At 40.6% G+C, this 23,685-nt stretch overlaps 1 protein-coding gene across 1 annotated transcript in view; it reads right to left on the reverse strand.

Moving 5' to 3' along the window:
• PUM2 (pumilio RNA binding family member 2) overlaps window positions 1-23,685 on the reverse strand; it is a 75,017-nt gene that overhangs the window by 39,126 nt on the left and 12,206 nt on the right. Inside the window, exons 2-9 of the mRNA XM_048506029.1 lie at window positions 14,692-14,760; window positions 7,409-7,514; window positions 6,514-6,701; window positions 4,992-5,164; window positions 2,133-2,403; window positions 1,572-1,680; window positions 514-574; window positions 111-124 (exon numbers count right to left, since the gene is read on the reverse strand). Of these exons, the coding sequence (XP_048361986.1) occupies window positions 111-124; window positions 514-574; window positions 1,572-1,680; window positions 2,133-2,403; window positions 4,992-5,164; window positions 6,514-6,701; window positions 7,409-7,514; window positions 14,692-14,760 (991 nt within the window). The remainder of the gene's footprint in view (window positions 1-110; window positions 125-513; window positions 575-1,571; window positions 1,681-2,132; window positions 2,404-4,991; window positions 5,165-6,513; window positions 6,702-7,408; window positions 7,515-14,691; window positions 14,761-23,685) is intronic.

The raw sequence follows: 23,685 nt of genomic DNA on the forward strand, positions 1-23,685 counted from the left end.
CAATGAATGGTAGAGATAGTGGGAGGGAAGGAGATAAGTTCATCCTAATTAACTGAAAAGCTGTAGAAAATGAGAGCAATTTCATTGAAAATTAATTGGCAAAATGATACTTGAAGCCCTGACACTGGACAGCAAGCCACAGGAAGTGTTCTCAGACAAGAGTCTTCATTAGGATTAATACTTTCCTCACATATGATGAATTTCACAAGGTGAAATTTGAGTCACGGCAACAGGACAGAGCGAGAAAAGAGTATTGAGATGACATATGTTCTTGAGCTACTCTAATTCAGGCTTAAGATGGCAGAGATGTTATTTTGAAACTTTAATTGCTCCTTTCTTTTTTCAAAACTGCCAATGGTTAAATGACTGGCTCTGGTTATATGAAAAGGTTTCTAAACTAGTTTCAGGGGGGCAGGGGGATTAATGTGTTCATGGCATTCTCTTACCTAGTTAGTTGGCTGCTGCCGTTAAAGGTTTCTCCGTTGCAGCATGGCGGGTCAGTTCTTATGTTGCTAATTGATAATGTATGGGTTTGGCACAAAAGCAGCGGGAGCCAAGCCTGCTGAAAATACACCTGTTACAGTAACAAAAGGTTCAATTTCACACAAAAAACCAAGCATCACATTCACTGTCAAGTCACTGGGATTAAACCAAAGAATCTTTCATTCTACCGGGCTTGGAAATTCACATTAGCTACACTTGACAAGATTTCAAAGACAACACGCTGGGACTAGGAATGACTCACATTTTTTTTTGGGGGGGGGGGGTACATTCCTGTAAAAAGGGGTTGCCACTGAGTTCTGAGGCGAACAAGTTGATTCCTACCCAACTAGCACTGAATGTCAGTCGCCTGGCACTATTAACAGTGAAAAAATGCCTGAGGAAGCAGATCTCCAATCTTTATTTCATCTCTCATTCCAAAAAAAAATCAAACTGTTGGGTGTTCTTGCATCTCCTTAAAGAGCTTTAGGGGGGAGATTGGTGGAAGTATATCCCCTTCAATCCTATTTAACCCCCCCAGTCAGGTTTCTAAGTTTTATTTTATAGTAAAGCATGCGTAACATATGATGAATTCTGATCCCACAGGAAATATAAATTAATAATTGGCAGAGTATCAGCTTCCTATCAAGCCAACAAATACTTCCAGTCAGGTTATTATATCCAACACTTTAGATCATAGGTGTCAAACTCGCAGCCCTCCAGATGTAGTCCATAACATCTGGAAGGCCATGAGTCTGACACCTAAGCTAGAGCAATACACAATTAGAAACTTAAAAACACTAAGCACAGTCCTACTCATGCAACATCTTATGCTGGAAGGGCAAGTGGAGTTGCAATAAGTCTGACTCAGCACAACTTTCCCCTTATGCAAGAGTTCAGGTGCATGAAGAAATTGTGTGCTGGATCCGTACCGGTATCCCCATATCAAAAAGGCAGTGAACGTTTATTTTCCAATAAGATATATCACCTGCAAAACACCCCCGCTCTTGTCAGCCAGGTTTCCACAAACAATAGATTTAATTATACATTGGCACGGGGAGCAGACATGCATAGGTAAAAACAAATCTCACCTATATGAGGTTGCTGTGCTGCTGCCAGTGCATACTGTTGTTGCTGGGTTAAGCGGTTAACTACCAGGTTTTTTCTCGAACAGTAGTATATTATTAACCTCTGGAAAAGCTCCGGCGTGCAACAATTTCACCATTTATTTTTAGACGACGCCACCAAACAATTAAAACCATGCATAGTTCATGTTATGGGATCGCCGACATATACCAGCGCGCAGTTTCTTAGATTCGGAAGTTGAGATGGAATTCATTTTTATACTTAGCGGCAGAATTACACATGGGGCTTCTGACCAAAGTGGCCAGTCTTGTGTTGCGCGCCCCCCACCCTTATCGCCTCAGCAAGATGAGGGCAGACTTGCGCAGAACGCTGCGCTGCACATTTCCTTGCCAACAAATGATGGGGAGTGGCAATGCGAGGAGAACAAACAATACAATAATTTCTTTAACGTAAAAATAAGGACACAGAGGGGAAAAACTTGTCAGGGAGCTTGTCAGTTTTGGTAGCGGGCCACACTTCTTAAAACACAGTTACAACCTTAAAATGGCCATACCAAAAATACTAACCTGCTGTTGTGAATTGTAATCAAAGAGTCCCACAGTAGCTCCTGAAGACTCCATTTGTACCTGATTCCCAGGATAATCAAACTGCAGAGAATCAAGACCTACTTGTTCCATAGCATCCAAATTCTGAGATTCAGAGTTTGAAAACTCTTCTACTAGAGGCTTATGGGTTGTAGGATTAGGAAGGGAAGCCAATCCTTCGGCAGCGCTCGGGTTGGGTCCCAGGCGTTCCGTTACTTCGGTTGGGGAGGCTTGCCGACTTCCAGGAGTACGACTGCTTAGGAAACATGAAAAACAATGTCAGCTTTTACAAAGGTAGCTGTTTAAAGCGATGTGAGGAAGTTTGCACGCATTTTACCTGTGCTTAATATTGGGCCAAGCACCTAAAATGATTTCTGGGGGAAAAGAATGGGTTACACCGATAACTTGTATGAAGAAAACAAATTTATGGAAGCAATTCTTGTTGCCTTCCCACTCCCAGTGCTGCCTCCTATTTCCTGACATACTTTCTGTGCCAGCAAACAGTAAGAAGTATATCTGGGGGGGGGGGGGGGGGGGAGTCAAGGCTGCAACCCAAAGCGGCGATCAGTTAAATAGCCCTCCCCACACACTGCATGGGTTTTTGCCCCTTTTGGGGAGCTTGCTCTACACATGCACAAGGGTGCTGAGGGAATGCAATTCCTGTTTTGGCTGCAGCCTACCATCCTCCCCCCTCCCTCCCTGCTGTTGGAACAACTCTCCAGGAAGTATAAGAGCCAGGGAAAGGAATGTGGCAAACAGCCTTTCTGTAAATTTGACCTGCTTAGGGTATGGTTTGGTTCAAACCCAATGCACAGTTGTTCCAAGTATCATTTAGTAAGTATCCTCAGTGCTGTGATGAGATCTAAGCAATTATTAAACAAACCTGAAGTGAACAATCAAACAATCAAAGTTCCAAAGTGTACAGTCTGCACACAGGATAGGCTCATACCTTGAAGAGAAAATAAGCCACAGAAAAAGCCACATATATTTTTTTATTCTTGGATATTTGTGATCTTGCTTTAAAGTTTCATTCAACAAACAGTTATCAGCTATGTCATCAGAATCAGCCAGTCTGCCTTTCTCTTTGATCATCTGAGCTGAGAATACAGAAAGTCTGGCGTTTAAAACAGGCAGACACAAATGGGATGAACTTGTTTGCAGTTCCGCATTCTCCATGTGAGTTAGGACAAGCACGCTATTAATAATAAAGAGTATAGGAAATACCAAATCCACAACTTTGAATCATGCCAAGTGAATGTATATCACATAAACCAGTTACTTTCTCATTTTGGGGGATTTTTTTTTTTTGCCACACAACATATTCACTAGGATGAAGGATTTTAAAATGTTGGTTTATAAGAGTTATCATCTTATTCTGGTGATACTGATATTGTTACAGCTAAGTTGCACCAGTACATCAGATATAAAGCTGCAACATATTTGCTTTCTACGCCCCTATACCTTTAGTTTTTTAAATGATTATGGGATGCTTTTACATCAGTGGTTCTCAACCTGGGGGTCGGGACCCCTGGGGGGGGGTTGAACAACCCTTTCACAGGGGTCGCCTAAAACTCTCTGCATCAGTGTTCTTCATCTGTAAAATGTATAAATGTTAGGGTTGGGGGTCACCACAACATGAGGAACTGTATCAAACGGTCACGGCACACAGGTTGAGGAACCACTGTTTTACCTACACACTAAATGAAACCCCAAACACACCATGCCAGCAAACCCATGACTCCTATCCTTAAAACATTTAGTTTCCATTCAATTGCTTAGGGTCATGGCATCAGTTGGGCATATTATTAACCACCCTTACATATATAGACCAGTTTTATGTACTTAACAAGCATTTTATGAAATCTATTAACAATTTTTAATCATAGATATTTCTTTTGGCAAGTGTAACATGCATTTCTAAGGAATAGGTAGCAGGTTAGTAGACAATATATATTTTTAAAATAGACAAATGATTGTAACTTCAACACAATTTCCTCTTAAAAATTCATGTTTTTACCATCTGGCAAAGAATTACTGAAAAACACTGATAAAACATCAGCCCTATATATTCCATTCTCGATTTGGAAAAGTGAAAGTTATTAGACTAAATCTACAGTTCCATACACACCCTTTATCGTGGATAAACTCCAAGCAGAGCAAGGTAACCATACTGCACAAAAATTAAGGACAGAAGGTAATTCCTTCACTAGCCTGTTGAAAGGTCCAAAGTGGAATCACCAAAGAAATGGCCTCCATATTGTTGTCAAGTTAAGTCTATAAGTTGTCAATTTAAGTCTTAAAAGTTCAAAAATTGTAGGACTCTCTCCCTTTGAAGACTTAAGTCCAAGCATCTTTGAGTATAATTTTATTTGGGTCAGCTACTGTAGGCTATGGTAGTTATCCTGTTTTCCTCCAATTTTATAGTTTTTAAAAATATATACTCCACATCTGGCTTAAATTGCAGAAATCTATGTACTATTACTAAAAAAAGTAAAAATAAACCACAATATGAAATATTTAAAAGTAAACTACTAAAATGACAGAATCAAATTATATCAATGTGTTTTTATTCATCTCAAAAAAGTGTATTTTTGTTCATCTTACAGATGGGCTCAAATAATATGTGACATACTTCATAGCCTGCATGACAGAAGTTCAAAGTAGCCAACTTAGCCGCTAAATGAATTTGTCTCTTGCAACTCACCTTAACATATGGCAGTATGCAGAACAATACAGAATTTGCACAAGTAATCTGAAAGTGAAAAGAACTTTAAGCCCAAAATACAAGGCAGACGTCATTAGACACACCTGCCAGTCTTGAGATTAAATTTAAAGGCTTACTTAAAATCTTTGCAATCGGCATCCATTCCATTCGGCAAACCTCTGCCATTTATTTTAGTAACATCGTCGTCATCTCCTTGTTTAAGATCTCTGTTTTTGTCTTCCTCAAAGGGGGAAGACTTGCCTTTCTGGTCTGCTTTCTCGGGTCCATCTGTTTCAGGTTCCCTAACGCCCTGAGGAAAAAAGAATCTGCTTCATTCTGCCACTTTAACAAAACACAGAAGAAAAACCATAATATTATCTGATCATACAGAACAAATGCCATCAAGTCTATCTACATTTGGCAGATATTTTGATTTCCCAAGTTTCAACTCTGTCATATGTATTACCAGTATATGAAGGAAAGCTGCAAGGCTTATAGAAGAACCAAATCCTTCACTACAGCAGTGAAGTTAACATTACATTAAACAAAAACCACACACTGAAAAATGCAAAGCTATGATGTTGTAGTAAAAAGTCACATTTAATTAATTTTAAATTATTTTCTCCTTAAATGTGACTTTGGCAAACAAATAAAACCAGCTCATTTAGTAACATTAAAATGTATATTTATCCCAAAATTGTTCACGTTATAGCCTTTAATAATGCAAAGACTTGAGAACAAATCTTTTCTCAGCTTTTCATCAGGAAGAAAATTCAACAGGGCACTCAAATCTGCAACACACTATCCAGGATCTAAGGAAACATGGCGAAACACTTCCGCATACACATATGGGGGGGGGGGGGGGGGGGCTTTCTTCTTCTAGGGCCTTGTACAACATTGGAAGCCATTCCAGAGTATAGGCCAATTTTCCCGACCTGCTTTTCATGGTCAGAGCAAACTTCTGCAAGAGCCTCCCACTGCGAACATGGAAACTCTAAATGCAGGCAGCACTATGGATCCTAGTCTACTAAGGATGACACTGATTTATACAGGGCTAATACTCACATAAGCAACAAGAAACAGAACCTCCTATTTACACAGACATGCTGCTTTTTTCCTGCGTGCAACAGAAAGAAACACACCTGCACCAATCTCCTTTTACATTGTGCGCTTTTTTAAGGTTAGTGTAGTATTACCGCACTGCTAAAGCTGAGGATGTTGGTTCTTCTATAAATCTTACCCCTTTCCTACATACAGATCAGAACAGGAATCCAAATTTGAGTCCCTTTGATCCGTTAGCTAAATGGATGCAGCTCACTTGGGCCAGTTACGCCTGGGCCTCACAGGTGGGGGTGCACCGGTACACTTGACCTTGGTACATCCCCCGGGGTTGTTTGCACGATGCCCTGTGAATGGCCCCGGTGCCCCCAGAAGCCCATGGGACCGCTTTCACACAGGCCCGCCAGCACAAAAGGCTTGCTCAGTGAGCAAGTGCAAAAAACACCGTTGTGCGGGGAATGCACCGTTGCCGCTGTGCTCCAGAAGCAGCGGTGCAAAGACCGGCCCCACACCAGTCTTTATGACCCATGCGGAACAGGCCTTGGTGGTATAACTGAGGAAGGTTTAGTATTTTTTTGCTGATATAATCAAGTTACTTACAAAAGCTCCTTTCCTGAACCGGGAGTCCAATTTATCTGCTGGAGAAGAACTTAACACATATTCTACCATGCTCACACCGAGACCACCACTCTCTGATCGAGGAGATAAGACAGCATTCACTTCACTGTTGCCATGGAAAACATGTCCAGGCTTTCTCTGAACCATAATAGGTTGGGACATAGAGTGATCTGTTTTTAAAGACATTAAAATTGTTAGGATACAATTTATACCAGTTAAAGTCTAATTTTTTTAGACATACATTTATTAAGAAATCAAGTTTATTTATACAGTCTTAGATCACCATATACAACCATTAAAAATACCCTTAAAACCTCAGAAATCATAAAATCATATTAATAGATACAAGCATGCATGAGCATTTAAAAGATAAACATAGTATAGGTTTAAAAACTTAAATACGTTAAATTTTCTATATTCTTATTATTAATAAATTACTTATTTAGTACTTAGTGCCATCTATTTCAAACTACTTTTGTTCAATGGTATTTTAATGTAATTAAAAAATGAAGTAACCCACATTTGATATACTGCAAAGCTACCCTCATTTAAGAGGTTTACCAATCATAAGTCTTTTGAAAGCACGTCACTTACAAGGTTTTCCTCTGCAGCTGCTCCATCATCAAGGAACTAGTCAGTGTGATAGTGAGAATGTTGAACTAGGATGTGGAAGACCCAGATTAGAATCCTCCCTCTGCCATGGAAGTTCCCTGGATGGCCCTGTGCCAGTTGCACACGCTCAGTCTAACATATCTTGCAGGGTTATTATGAGAATAAAATGGAGGCAGGGAAAACAGCACTTTAAGCTGTTTTAGGACCCCAGTGGGAAGAAAAAACAGGACATCAACGTAAACACATAAATAACAAAGTCACTTACGAGGTGTTCCCCAGGCAGTTTCTCTCCATTCATCACCAAGAAATATGCCTTTTTGTCCATCCTTTGCTGGATCATCTGGTTCCCAAAATTTTTTGGCAGGTAGCAGCTATTAACAACAACAACAAAAAAAAAAGGGGGGGGGGGAATTACCAAACTGAAATAGATATTACTTCTGGCACACTGACAAAATTAAGCTTTTGCACTCTTGCACATATTAAGAAATCAGCTACTTCAATACGACGAAGCCTTTCAAATCAAAATTAAAATACTGGCTGAAGCCCTGTGAACAGTTAGAAGCCTAAGTTCAGCTGAAGTGAATGCTGCCAGTCTACTAACATGCATAGCATCTTTTTGCTAATGAGAGAAGTTCTACACTATAGCAAAAGTTATAGAACGTAATAAATAAAATGTATCGTTTGCAATACAGGTTTGTTTCCCTAAAAGAATGGAAAACTCTACACAGTTCTTGTCTCTCCCTTCCTTTTTTCTTCACTGTTCTACGATCCATTGGGCTCCTACACAAAATGTTATGCTATATTTGATGATTCTGGGGTAAGGAGGCTACCAGGGTATATTAGTAATAAACAAGTACAAGAATGCAGTTTTTTGCTTTCTTATTGTAGAGGTATCGGTTGGATCTTATGGTCAATCTTTGCTAATGGAAGGTACAACTGTGGGATGGGATTTCCACACCTCCCACTGCACCCCAAAACAGTGCTCTTTGGGGAAAGGAAATCTCCAGGCACAGCATGAGGGACAAACTGGAGGCTTGCAGAAGGAGGCGGGATTTGGCAAAAATCACCACCTGTCTTTTATTACCAGGAATTTACTGCAGAATCCAAGCCTTGGCATTACTCTGACACTCCGCTAACAAGGACTTCCCACGTTCTTTCATGAAAACTACAAATGAATTACAAACAGAAAGTGGATAAGTCAGCACAGTAAAGCCCAAAGAAAAGAAACAAGAGAAGAATTGAGCCCACTAAAGTTGGTACCAGAAGGCAAAAAAGGAAGATATTAACAAAATGATTCCCAAACTTTTAGAAACTCATTGCAAAGGAAAGGTAGAAGCAATGAACTGAACTCAGATTAGTCAGTTAATTCTCTGAAGAATTCAGGCTGAGTCTAAATTATTCTTGCAAGCGAACGAACACTTCCATTTGGACAAAAGCAGGGAGAACTGTTTGTTGTTGTTGCAAATTCTGAGCTTCCAATGTAGATTCTCACACCTCCTGAACCACAGAGCTAAGTTTTCAGGGGGCTGCAGTGGGAAGAGGCAGGAAAGAAGTATCTGATCAACGAACAAAGCTCTGTTTGTAGTCCTTTTGAGCACTGGAGCTCCAAATAAGGTATTTTGTTAGTTGCTAGAAACAACGTTTTTGGATATAAGAAAATACACCATTTTGCCAATGGTAATAATCGGATATCACAACACTCTGTATCCCTAACAAATATAAATGCAGCTTGTTTTCAGATACTTGCTTTTGCTTCCCTTCTTCCTTCACATGGAGTGTGACTGGAATCTTCCTAATTTTAGAAGCCTTCCTTGTTAAGGTCAAACTTGCCATGATGTTTAAAGGTAAGCGCTTCGGCAAACTAGAGGGGAGACACGCCAAAACGGCCCACACATTTGTATTTTGTTATCAGTGTAAACTGCAGAATGATTCAAATCTTCTAACATCAGGAAACCACCAAGAGCACTTTTTGAGGGGGGTGGAGAAGGAATGGAACACATATGAACAAGAAATGGTTCTGCCTACAGGGCCAAAATTAGATTCGCTTTGATGTCTGTAAGCAGACCCCGATAGGGACAAATATCTGTCACAGCAAGATTTCCTGTATAGACCTATTTCCTCAAACCCCACTTTCACTTTCTATCCTCCCGGAGGCAAGTGAGAGCACTTCTAGCACAAATTTAATTTTGCTTCACCACCAGAGTGGGCTGATGTGCCAGTGAGCACAGCTTTGCCTTGGACCTCTTTCCTTTGCCCACAGCCAGCCTCCTAGCTCCACCCTTCCCAGTCCCTCACTCTGCCGTCCACGATTTCCCTCTGGCCCCCCACGGCCTGCTCCTTCCTGCTTCTCCAAGTGCTTATATCAAGATTTCAATGTAAGCCAATCTCTTTCTGGCTCCAGCTCACCTCACCCATTCTGCTTCCGCCCTCCCCAACGATTGGGAAGACTTTTTAAAACTTTATTTGAAGCAGGTCTCTTTTTTTAAAAAAAACAAGCCTCTCTTTCTCTCTCTCTCGCAGCAGAGAGAGAGAGAGAGAGAGAGAGAGAGAGAGAGAGAGAGAGAGAGAGAGAGAGAGAGAGAGAGAGAGAGAGAGAGAGAGAGAGAGAGAGAGAGAGAGAGAGAGAGAGACAGAGAGAGAGACAGAGAGAGAGAGAGAGAGAGAGAGATGGGGAAGGAAGGGGGACAGAGTATCAGCAGAGTTAAGGGAATCAGTGATGAGCAGAGTTAAAAGAAGCAGCAAAAGGAAAGGCCAGTTTCAGTCCCACCACACTGTTATCAGCCCAAGGTAAGCGTTCCATCAGTAATGGGCCGAGAGTTTGAAGATTGAGTTGTTACTGTGTGATTCTGTACACAATCCTGTCTAAACCCTTTCTGCTCTTTTACATCTGGGTAACCCTCCTATGGAGGGGTCCAGCCATTCCCCCCTTTAGGGGGGGAGGGTTTTAAAAATGGGTTTACCGGACGCCTTTTATCATATTAACCGCTGTTTTAAATGGAATTTTAGTAAGTTTTAATGATTATCTAAATGGACGGACCCTATGTAATTTGTTGTTGTGTATTTGTTTGGTTTGCTCTCCAATCTAGTATTGTGTTGATTATGTTGTACACCACCCGGAGCCCCCTGGGGATAGGGCGGTATAAAAATCTAAATAATAAATAAAATAATAAATAAATCAAACAAAAATTCATTTTCAGCACTGACAGAAGCAACACTAAATATACACTTATTCATGAGAACACAAGAGTGACTATAAAAGGGAATTCTAATGCTAACTGGTCTTTAAAAAATATGGGTGAATGTGAAACAACCTCATCCAGTTTTTTGTGTGAAAGAAAGATTGGCTGTTTTACTTTTCCCACAAAACTAATCCAGTTATACTTGTTGTCTCATATTCCTTTGTTTCTCAGTGCTGGAGTTTATAGTTGAGATCCCAAAAATAATTTAATCAACTTAGAGACAGCATGAAACATATGCATTAGAGCTTATTTTCATCTTGCCCATTCCCAGTACATGCCCTCTTCAGAGGAAGACTTCACTGCCAAAGGTGCAATACTAGATTCTTGAAGTTTATTTGAATCAACATGAATAGAAGCCGCTTCCAGGTTAGATTCGCCCTACGCCTCTGATCAATAACTAATGATTTTTTTAAAAAGATGTTATTGTCGTAAATAAAAGGACAGGAAAAAATAATAGTAATTTGCTATCCCTGTTTATTATATGTATGCTGTTCTTTTAATTTAACTGTGTTTGTGGTTATAGGTTTCTTTTTTTCTGATCTTTCTATCTACAAAAAATAAAATCTTTTTAAAAAACCTGACAACTATTTCAAATTACTAATGTTTGAGGGAAGATGGGCACTTTTTAGTGCCCCTGGCACTCTGAATCACTGTGGAGATGTTGTGGCATTATTTTGACGCTGGGTACTCATGACCAGGTGGTCCAAGTGATACTATGGGGTATGCTGCCCACAAATGAGAAATGGGCAAAGCCAAAGCAGTAGCTGTTCATGTCAAACTCTGTGGCACAGAGGCAAACCTTCTCTGAGTCCAAACAGCATAGAAAGGTAGGGCAAGAGGAAGTCAGGAAAAAGGTAGTGAGATAAGCACATAAACAAATGTTGGGGTGTTGTGTGGTTTCTGGGGTGTATGGCCGTGTTCTAGTAGCATTTTCTCCTGACATTTCGCCTGCATCTGTGGCTGGCATCTTCAGAGGATCTGATGGTAGTAAAGCAAGTGGAGTATATATACCTGTGGAATGTCCCGGGTGGGAGAAAGAACCATCTGCCTGTTAACAAGTGTAAAGGGTGCAATTAGCAAGCTTGATTTGCATGGGTTGGCTGGGATCCCCCCATTAAAATGTGAGTAACCATGAACATAGCATAATTCATTAATGAGGGCATCTGCATTGTATATATACTCCACTTGCTTTGCTACCATCAGATCCTCTGAAGATGCCAGCCACAGATGCAGGCGAAACATCAGGAGAAAATGCTACTAGAACATGGCCATATACCCCAGAAACCACACAACACCCCAGTGGTTCTGGCTGTGAAAGCCTTCGACAACACACATAAACGTTCTTTGGCAGGCTTCCTATAAACCTTCTTTGATGGAGCAGAAAATACTGTAAGGGACTGGAGAACCCCTTCAGAAGTTAACTCTGAATCTGTTTCTTCAGAGGACCTTCTATAGTTATCCAATTATAGCTTCTGAGGGGTGAACAGAATTTATAACATGGTATATGTTGAAGAGATTTATTTGTAGGAACACATTTTGAATACCAACTATATTGCAACTAGTTTGATCTCTCATGCTTGCTAAAATTATCTGGCCTAAAACGTAGGCAAGAACCCTTCACAACTGCCGATTTTAAGCCCTACAATAGTATAGGAATCAGTACAAGAATCAGCAACAAAGCTAGATTACATACTTCAGGCCTAAGTTATTTGGATATACATCTCCTTTACTCACAAATGCAGAAATGTCAGGTTTTTTTAAAGCAGTATCTGAACACAGAAGCCTTTTGGACAGTTAGAACGAAAACCAATGCACTCTTTGTGGGACTGGCTTTAAAGACGATTTGGAAGCCACAGTACGTGCAAAATGCTCAGTTTACTTCCTGACAGGAATGAGTGGCAGAAAGTGTATAAATCACATTTTACCTTAACTGTAAGGGCTGCCCAACTACAGGGCCAGCCATTTCAATTGTTTGTATTGAATAGTAAAGTGTTAAAGACTAGTGCGTGAGAAGCTTCTTCTCACACATGTGCCTTCTTAGAATCCTCAAAGATCTAATCTACAGACTCTTCCTTCTAAGGCTGTGAAGACATGAAGCCACAGTGGAACACATACTAAGGACCATCCTGCCACTGTGTTCCAACTAGTTCCTGCTATGAGCAACGGGTTAAAAAAAAAATTCAGCCTTGCTTTGGATACCTCCAGACTAGCCTCAGAAGCTAAGCAGGGCTGGCCCTGGCTAGTATTTGGATGGAAGACCTCCTAAGAATACCAATGTAGAAGCAGGCAACAGGAAACCACTTCTGCTGTGAAAACTACGGGGTTGTCATAAGTCAGCTGTGACTTGATGGCAAAAAAAAAAGTTGCCCACAAGCAACTGGTACTCTTCGCATATTACAGAGGAACAACTTGAAAACATCCAGACCTAGCTTTTAGGCATGAAACCCTCCCTCTCAGAACCATCATCTCAGCTGTGTATGCTTGTGGAGGAAGAGTTTTTAAAAAGAACATGGCAACATGCTAAAAACACCTGTTGCAGAGCGACAGAAAGTGGGCTTTGTGAATGCACCGTCGATCAGCTACAGGCAAGCAAACAGGTTTTCTTTTTGCGTTCTCTGTGCATTAAACAGAGCCAGTGTGGTGGTTAGTGTTGGACCAGGAGCTGGTAGACCCAGATCTGAATCCCTGCTAGCCATGGAAGTTAACTAGATGTCCATGGGCCAGCCTAAACTACTTGACTGAGTTTCTGTAAGGATAAAATAGAGAAAATGAGAATGATGTAAGCTACTTCGGATACCCAATGGGGAGAAAAATGGGGAATAAATGACTTAAATAAATGACTGGCAAAGATAAGATGGATGAGCCACATGGAAGCAGGTGCAGTTAAGAAAACAATGCAGTTAGCATTGCCTTGTTGAAGGACAAACAACTGTGAAAGACTGACCCACGTTACTGTGCTGCAGATACTAGAAAAGTGGCTCTTCTTGCTGAGTGAGCTGCCTACAGGCTGTCTCCTAGCCCTGCTCTAGTCAAAATCTTTCAGCATTTGGTGGTGTACGGTGAGGTAAACAGGCCTAACTATGGTGTACCCAAACAATGGACAATCAATCTCAGGTAAGCCTTGGTCTAGAACCATTCATGGGTAAGAGTCCCTTAGTGGCTGAATGAACCGGTCAAAGTCCTGTCCTTGCCAGTGACGTGCACTGCTGTACTAGATGTATCTCTCCTAAATGCAGCAAGTTGGGCAAGAAAGGCTGACAGATGCCGAGACACCTTGTTTATGTGACATTCTGTGACCATACTGTTTGTAGCCGCTTGCACTGTTTATCCTTGCAGCTGCAGGAAAAAGATGTTATGTGATTTGTAGGCAACCTGAAGATGACCGTTGTCTTTGCTAAAATTACCTTGGCTGATTGATGACATGTTTACCACAATGGCCCATCTCCCCCAAGAGGCATTTGCTACAAGAGTCACTTGCGGTTTAAAAAGAACTCCATTACAAATGGGACAAGAGGAAAGCCTAAGGGGATTCCTTCAAGGCTATAATCCCCTCATGCTAAGTCAAGCAAATGGTGGATGGTACTCTGGGCTCATGCACTGCCCTCGCTGAGGTCTAGAAGACTAAGCAGTCCCAAAAGCCCCAATGTTAAAAAAGGAGTGTGCTAAAAAAAAAGAAGTGTGTAGAGTGTGAAATTCAAGCCTTTAGTTTCTAGGTCTGTAAATGAGGTGCTGTCACAAAGGGTCACTCCAATAAACTGCGAAATCTGTGGAGGGTATGGACGGGACTTCTACGTGCTGACCGGCATGGCCAGGGTAGAAAGACAGTGAGGGCTCTATAGTATAGTTAATAGATTTTCTTAGACTATTTGCAGTTTGCATTGTTTTCTAGTCTTGTAATCCTAGCTCTTTTGCACTGTCTTCTGGTGTCTGGCTGCATGGTTTTATATTCTGCAATCTTGGGTGTTAGAAGGAAGACATTCTACAAACTAAGTAAATTAATAAACTGAAGGTGGATTTTAACAAATGGTAAATTGGAGAAGAGAAAGGAAGAGACACATCTAACTGTGTGCATGTACAGATAGATCTGATGTTTTAGCAGGTACAAAAGAAACTAGTAGGAACATGCAACTCCTCTCCCTTGAGAATATTTTAATGCAACTGTGTTGCTTAAATTTTAAATATTTTTAATGGATAGCTGTTGCATCATCTTTTTTACTGTTATATAAAATGTTGGGCAGCAATTTTAACAGAACTGCGGTTGATAGATCATTAAATAACCCTTCTGTAAACTTCATCCACAAGTATTTACCTCTCCCATTCCCCGAGATTCTAGTGCAAGAGCTTGAAACTCATGATTCATTTCATCCACAGAGCGAACCTGCAAAAACAAAGATGAAAATTGGAATACCAAGCAAGTACATTATCTTATGTTGAATACATACTGTATTATTTGAGAGTGCTACACATTCACAGAATCTGCAGCCCACCTAGCTTAACATTTATGACTGACACTGGGGAAAAGTAAAACACTGACTCAAACTTTTTACTCAGTAAAGAATATAAAAATTTGTGAAGAAATGTAGTAGATCATCAAAATTAAGTAATTGTATTAATGTGAAGTGAACACTAGAAAAATCTATGATGCTCGGACTTGTCAGTGGCAGGAGAAGACCTGGAAGCCAAAGAATACAATGGCTAGATAGCATAAAAGCTGATACAGGGATAAACATCAACCAGCTGAAGGAAGCAGTACTGAATCAAAAAATGTGGAAAGTTTGCATATCGGGTTGCCAAGGGTCGAGAATGACTGAATGGATAATATCATCATCATTAATGAGATCAGTATATACCTGAACATGAATAAATTATTTACAAAATTACTTATATGGGAAAGTTTACAAGGTTAACCAAGATCTTCTTATAAATGTGACAGACAGCTACATACACAGCATTTCATAAAACAGTGTCTTGGCATAAGAAATTGAATGGCTGATCTATTGCTTGAAGATACTATCACCTTTCCTATTTGCCATTCACATATTGAATATTAGTTCTTGACATGAACTCACAATGGCTGCGAATCTCTTCACTACATTAGTGATACTGATATTTTCTAATGGGATATCTATATTTGAACTCCAGATGTTTGTTGCAAATTTAGAAAAAAGTGATATGATATTAATAACTAGCATTCTTCAAGGTAAAATTAAGATGGAAGTGCATAAGAACAGCATGAAAAAATATGTGACCGGCTTTAAATGGCTAAAGCGCAATGCAGCACAAAGTAAATCTGCCTAGCAGAACTATCACATGATTAGTGTACTTCCCAGGTGTCTAATAATCACACCCAGCATTTCTACCAAGCCAAAACCCAAACACACTAAAACCTCATGCAAAAACTTACAGCGGCTAACACTAAAGGCATGCTTAAAAGAGCAACAGAAATAATATTGAGCCTTTTCAAACAGAGCACTTTCAAGCACTTACAATATGCTCATTTAAAATGCTCAAATACATCAACTAATTACATCTCGCAAGCCAACCTTTCCAAACCTGGGAGCCACTGAGAATGAAACTGACTTGCAATCAAGTGACAGAAAACGGGGCTCCAGAGTTACAACCTCACCGGTGTTAAGGCCCAGACGATGGACACAGACGAAGAGATCCGAGACAAAAATCACAATTGATGCGCCAAGAGGTTTTCCTACTGAAGAATAAGCCCTGAGTCACAGTCATGGAGGAATTTTCTCCAACCAATGAATGACACTGCCATGACATACTACTGCTTCTGTCAGAGGTAAGCAGGAGACATGAGGGCCCTGCTCTTTGCGTCTACACACTAGTTGCAAAAAAAAGTTGCTCTCTAGGGACTCATGACTCAGCAGGTGCCCATGTGAGGGTTCCACAGATTGAAGACCACTACCTTAGACTGTGCTAAATAACACGGGATTAAGCCAAATCCCCTATTTCCACTTGAACAAGAGACTCCTTGTGCTATTCTAAAAAGCATCCTGACCCACAGGAGCTACTTTTGGGGGAATGAAGAAGGCTGCAGTGGAAAGACTGTATTCCATGAGCAGCACTCTACTTTGCATCCAAACCTATTCAACTAATACATGGAAGCAGTTAAAAAGTGAAGTTCCACATTCCGACAAATTTCCTGTTTGAGGTGCTTTTCAGTGTTTCCAACTGCATGTCATCAACACTGCAACTTTTTATGGTGTGCTGCCATATGTGATAGAACAAAGGAGATTTTTAAGGTAGCAAAGTGCTTGCCACTGCCAGTTCCATTACATTACATAGACAGGAATAAGAGGACCAAAGTATTATAGAAAAACAGATGTGGATAAAATCTGGGAGTCAAGAATAATTTGGAGTGATAAAGAAAGTAATTATTTCCTTCATGGGCCCCACTGAAAATGAAAAGCAACAAAACCCTTATTTGATATGTGCTAAGGTAGTTTTATAACAGGGGTCTGCAACCTGCGGCTCTCCAGATGTTCATGGACTACAATTCCCATCACCCCCTGCCAGCACGGTCAATTGGCCATGCTGACAGGGGCTGATGGGATTTGTAGTCCATGAACATCTGGAGAGCTGAAGATTGCAGACCTCTGTTTTATAAGAACACTGGCATAGAGTTGAGGGTTGACAAAATCAAATTCTAAAAATGCCACTAGGGATCTATATTGTGCATTAACTGGTCCTGGTCTGCAGCTTCCATTATGGAAAAAAACCCACTAATAACTGTAGAGTTAACAGTGAAAATGTGCACAGTAGTCTTTGCTCCATTCCTTACAGAAGTAATCCCAATGTCATCTTCCACTGACCTGGTCTATGGCTCGAAAATTTGTGAGCTGTACTCACATCTCCCCCGGAAACCCCTGACATCCCAAAATTTTGTCCCTGCAGGACAAAATAAACCCACAAACTGCACCAGGGGGGCAAAGTGTGGTTCTGCAGCATCACATGGAAGTAACATTGCAACGCTGGAAGCAGACTGCAAAATCCAAGTCAATCGAGCAATGGTGTGGGAATGGTGATATTGCACATGTCTTAAATGGTATTATAAACCAATTATGTATTCAGTAAAAGAACAGGAAAGGTAATTTGTTATTAGTTAGCCAGAACCAGAATCTGGTAAGATGATGTTGCACCACAAACATCTATAGCAGTGATTCTCAACCTTCCTAATGCCGCGACCCTTTAATACAGTTCCTCATGTTGTGGTGACCCCCAACCCTAACATTTATCCATTTTACAGATGGAGAACACTGATGCAGAGAGTCTTAGGCGACCCCTGGGAAAGGGTCTTTCGACCCCCAAAGGGGTTGTGACCCACAGGTTGAGAACCGCTGATCTATAGCAACGTTTCAAGCATGGGAGCACTTTTGGAATGTTGATAAAAAACAGTGGGCATCCACAAAATAACTCCCAGAGGATATAGGTAATTACAAATTATTGAGAGGGTTCAACCCAAGCACCCTTCCATGTCAGAAGAAGCTGTTTTCAAATGGGTACACTGTGCAGTTGTAAAGACAAGGCCACCTGGACTCTTCTGAAATACGGTCTTCTTTGCTATGAAGAAGGTATACTGTTTGGTTTCAGTTTCCAAAGGAAGGGGGGGGGAGCTTGCTCCCTCTGCAATCAGAAAGAGATAAAACCCAGGTTTCAAATATTATTTTCTTCAAGGACTCCACAGCTGGCCACATACTCACACTTCTACTCAAAAGGGAAACACTTTCCTTAAGATACATTATACGAGCTGCTAATGAAGAAAAATATGAGATGCTATGTGCTGAATCTAATTTTATGCCACAGAGATGCCAGGAGGCTGTGGCTCCATTATTTTTACCACAGTATATATCTGAGCTGTTATTAGATGGTGGATGGTGGATTCTAGGGCTTGAATGCAAAAATCATGACTCTGTATCTGAGATACAGGAAGTTGTATTTTGCAGCATCGGGAAAAAAGGAGGATCAATAGTTTGAAAGTAGGTTGCTGGTAGCCATGAAACCCCAATGGACCCTGACCAGACAATAAGAATTTTGTTTTAAAAAGTATTATATAAGTACAACCATTTCTAAAATAATTTCATGTCAGTTTTATTTGAGTAACTTGCATGAAGAGGAAACATCAAGATAGTACGCTGGCGCCCAGAGGGGGAAAAAACCATTATAATATACAAACTGACACCCAAAAGGGGTGTCCCATCTCCCATTGTTTCCAATGGGAGCTAATAGTAGATGGGTCTGTCTGTCTGTCTGTCTGTCTGTCTGTCTGTCTGTCTGTCTGTCTGTCTGTCTATCTATCTGTCTATCTATCTATCTATTTATTTATTGGTTATATTTATATACTGCCCTCCCCCGGAGGGCTCAGGGCGGTGAACAGCAAATTGCCCCTTTCAGAAGAAATTGTGGTCATGCATATCCATCCATCCATCCATCCATCCATCCATCCATTTATTTATTTAATAAGATTTTTATACCACCCCATCCCCGAAGGTCTACCCATTTGAGGGTCCATATCTTTGGATCCCCTGAATCAAACTTCACTAAACCTGGGTGGTATCATCAGGATACTCTGCTGCTGATACCACCCCGGTTTGGTGAAGGTTGGTCCAGGGGTTACAAAGTTATGGACTCCCAAAGCGGGTGCCCCCATCACCCATTGTTTCCAATGGAAGCTAATAGATGGGAGCTACACCTTTGAGAGTCCATAATTTTGGACCCCCTGAACCAAACTTCACCAAACCTGGGTGGTATCATCAGGATAATCTCCCAAAGATACCCAAAAAGTTTGGTGCTGCTAGCTTAACAAGTGTACCCCTGACAGCAGGCACCCCCCCCCACAAATTTCCCCATATTCTCTTTTTAAATCCACCCCCTTCGCCATGGATTTAAAGGGAGAATCTGAGGTCCCCAGTTTAAACATTGAAAGTGATGTTGTTTCAGGGTGGGGGATAATCCACCCCAAAACAGCATCACTTTCAATATTGTTTTATCTGGGGACCTCAGATTCTCCCTTTAAGGTGGATTTAAAAGGAGAATCTGGGCTCCCTAATTTAAACACTATTGAAAGTGATGCTATTTGGGGGTGGATTCCAGCATCACAGTAGCCACCCATTGGGAGGGGGGTGCGCAAGCCTCATATTTTGCACTGAGCTCCATTTTCCCTAGCTACCCTTCTGCCTGGAGGGGAGAGAGAAGGGACTGCCGGCTGCCAGCTGGGAGCCCAGCCAGTGGGGGAGGTGGGGCAGGAGTCTGCCATCCCTTGCCTCGGAGAGCTGCTTTTATAAGCACTTAGTGTGGGGTGGGGCTTGGGGAGGCGTGGCCACACCCCCAGAGGCAGGTGGGGCGTGGCCTCGCCTTCAACCCCCCCCCTAAAAAATCTATACCTACGTCACTGGTCCCTAAAATCAAGGCCACCAGCTTCCTGACCAGAGTTTGCATGGCCCATTTCTCTGGTCTTCAGTCAGAATGCTTCATTCATGCCTAGGAACATACATGGAATGCCCATTTTACAGAAACATAAAAAGAAAAGGGATAACAAACAGCTTTCCATATAGATCTTACAAAATGCAGTTCTTATCGTTTGGATTTTAACAGGGTTTGATACAAAATAGTAGTTTGAATTTCTCTTTGGACATTACTCTAGAAAGAGATGCATTGAAACCATCAAGCTATTTGCCTCCATCTTTCAAATGTTCTTCGAAAAGCCATAATTGTGCAATACAAACCTTTAAAGAATTCATACAGGATATTTAAAATGCACATCAGGCATAATACGGCTTTGTACGTTTTATGCTTCTTGATTTTTCTAGCCTAAGACACCCTTGTACCTTAAGAGGCAGATTTTTATTTGGTGACAATAGAGGGCTGCAGGGAAGATAATCTTTCACACTAACATAACTACAGTTACGTTTCTGTGTAATTACTCTGTATTTTACCATTTTTTGCTAATTGAAAATGAGAATCTGTAAGTTACAGAGTATATTCCTATTTGTCACACACAAATCTTTTGAACCACAAAACAGTGCCCGAAATGTTACAAACCAGGATTCTAAATTGGGATGAAATCAAGGAGTATGGAATAAACAAATTCTAATTTGTCAGGGTACCACCTGCATTCTTGTCACTGTGAACTGAAGCTTCATTAACTGATGGGCTAAAATTCTTCTCTATCTTTTTAGAATTACGAACAAGAACACTTAACAAGAATTTACTAACAAGAACACTGACTAGGAAAATGTTAAGAAGTGTAAACCACACAGACAGCAGGTTTGCAGACGAGGTTCTATAGTTCAATGGTGGACCACATGACTTGCATTCACATACATTTGCTAATGTAAGGCTGTGGAAAGTACCAACTTATGACTAATCCCTTTATACGCCAAGTTATTTTTAGAATGAACACTTAAAGCTAAATAATAAAAATACTGTTCTAAAATTACCCAGGACCGCTAAAGATGTTAAAACTATGTTGGAGATACACAGATGCAGCAGCCATACCTTGGAGTTTCCAACTTCAGCCATTAATACTGCATTAATTCTGAACCGCAACACTTGTACAGCAGAAGCTTATATTTTAAACAGCATACAGATTTTTGTAATAATTTAACAAAATATTGCAAAAAAATATTGTGCAAAAAATTAAACTATATAACTAACAACCCTTCCAGTTCCATATTAACTTTTATGGGCTTAGACTGAAGTAACTTTAGGATTGCGCTGTTGAGTCCGTCAAAAGTGACAGGTAGAAAGTAATTGATGTTAATTTTATAATATGTGCTTTGATAAATAGAAATAAAACTGGTGTCCATCCAACATTCAATTACTACAAGGAGATTAAACTGAGTTGGAGCACAAATACAATTTCATTTTGTATTCCCATGATTTCCATGCTCCTCCTATGCCCATTCTCATTGTACACGATGGTGGTTGTGGAAAGTGCTTCTGTTTTTATTGTATTTATTGTTTTAATTGGGACTATTCGATTGTTTTCTAGCTGTAATGATTTGTGTTTGGTTAGCTTGTAAACCGCCCTGAGCCCTTTGGGGTTAGGGCGGTCTACTAAATCGAAATAATAATAATAATAATAATAATAATAATAATAATAATAATAATAATAATAATAATAATAATAATAATAATAATAATAAAAGAAGAAGAAGAAGAAGAAGAAGAAGAAGAAGAAGAAGAAGAAGAAGAAGAAGAAGAAGAAGAAGAAGAAGAAGAAGAAGAAGTTGCAGCTGACTTATGGTGAACACGCATGGGGTTGTCAAGGCAAGCCATGTTCACAGGTGGTCTGCCATTGCCTGCAACTGCATAACAACCCTGGACTTCCTTGGGGGTCTCCCTTTCAAATATTAACCAGGGACAAGCCTGCTTAGCTTTCAAGATCTGATGAGAACTTGGTTCGCAAGTTCCTTGTTTGATGAAGCTCCACTTCACAGTGACAAGAATGCGGACACTCTGACAAATTAGTTTGTGTATTCTCTACTTTCTGGTCTCATCCCAGTTTAGAAGGTGGGGAGTAAGTTCTGATTTTCTGAGCTGCCTGAATTTGGTTGCCTTACTGAATTGGATCTTGTCTTTTTTAAAACATGAAAATTTGAATTAAACTCTACATATACAAAGAGAGCCATGAACTAGATGGCTCAGACTAGTCTGTTCTAAATGCAGAAGGGGTGGAAGGAAAAAAAAGGATGCATGAACATAGGAACGAACTGCATTAATGCTGTCCCCATCTGTTTTGACATCTGAATACATCCATAGACTAAACACAGTTTGTTAATCAATCCATGACATCTGAATGTAGACAGTCTTACTGATTCTAATTGGATCCCCATTCTGTAATAAATAGACAAAAATACAAGGCTATCTTTCAGGAGATAATGCAAAGTCACAAGGAACTTCAGAAACTTGTATGTAAATGTTAAGATTCAACAAAAAAAATCCAGTAGCAACTGCATGAACAGAGTTTAGTTATGATAACATTTATACCCTGCTTTTTCTTGTGGCTCAAGGAAGCTTGCAATTTTTTTAAATTCCAGTTAAAACTAGAATAAATGCCACATCTCTTCCTTTCACCTCCTATACAAGCCCTTTCAAAAGCAGGAGCCACAAAGGAAAAATCCTATGCTCTATTCAATGCTGGACAGACCACCCTAAGATGGCTGCCTGAAGACTGTAGCTGTAGCACAGGAACATAATAAGGAAAATCATTGTAGCTAATTAGCAACACATAGCAGTCACAAAACAGTCAAAGCCTTTTTCCTCAATCGACTTTCCTGCAAATACGGACAGAGATTTTATTTACAAAACATATGCCTCATCTTTCTGCCCCCAAATAGGCCACCAAGGCAGCTAACTAATACACGTAATAAAATCACATTTCGAATCCATTTTAAAACCAACCACTCCACAAAAAATACACATCACTAAAACAATTACAAATAGAGCTAAAATACATACGGAGACATAAAAACGACCATTAAAATGTTGGTCAGGAAGGTATAATCACTGAACCAAACAAAATACAATCTTCTTCACCTGCTGGTGGACAAACTGGAACTAAATTACTCAAGCCGTTGTTGACTATGTGCCTGAAGAACTGAACATCAGAAGAGGAGTGGTGGATCAGACCAGCAGAGCATCTAGTCCACCATCCCATATCACACTGTACCCAACTAGTTCTTATGGAGGACCAACAATAGGGCAGAGGCAAAGGTGTTTTTGTGACGTTGCATCCTGGCACTAGCAGGAGCAGCAGTGGCGCAGTGGTTAAGAGCAGGTGCATTCTAATCTGGAGGAACCGGGTTTGATTCCCTGCTCTGCCGCTTGAGCTGTGGAGGCTTATCTGGGGAATTCAGATTAGCCTCTGCACTCCCACACACACCAGCAAGTTGACCTTGGGCTAGTCACAGTTCTTCTGAGATCTCTCAGCCCCACCCACCTCACAGGGTATTTGTTGTGAGGGGGGAAGGGCAAGGAGATTGTAAACCTCTTTGAGTCTCCTACAGGGGAGAAAAGGGGGATGTAAATCCAAACTCTTCTTCTCTTCTTCTAGCATTCAGAGGTTTACTGAATGTGAAGGTACCCTTTAGTCACAGTGGGCAGCCACTACAGATAGATCTGTCCACCATGAATCGATTTAATCTCTTTTTAAATCTGTCTATACTTGTGGCCATCACTACATCCTCTGGCAGCAAACCCCATACTAATTGAGTACAGAAATATTTCCTTTTTTTCATCCTGAATCTATTGCCCATCAACTTAATTGGATGGCCTCCAGTTCTAT

This window comes from Sphaerodactylus townsendi, linkage group LG01, assembly GCF_021028975.2.
Source record: "Sphaerodactylus townsendi isolate TG3544 linkage group LG01, MPM_Stown_v2.3, whole genome shotgun sequence".
Taxonomy (NCBI): domain Eukaryota; kingdom Metazoa; phylum Chordata; class Lepidosauria; order Squamata; family Sphaerodactylidae; genus Sphaerodactylus; species Sphaerodactylus townsendi.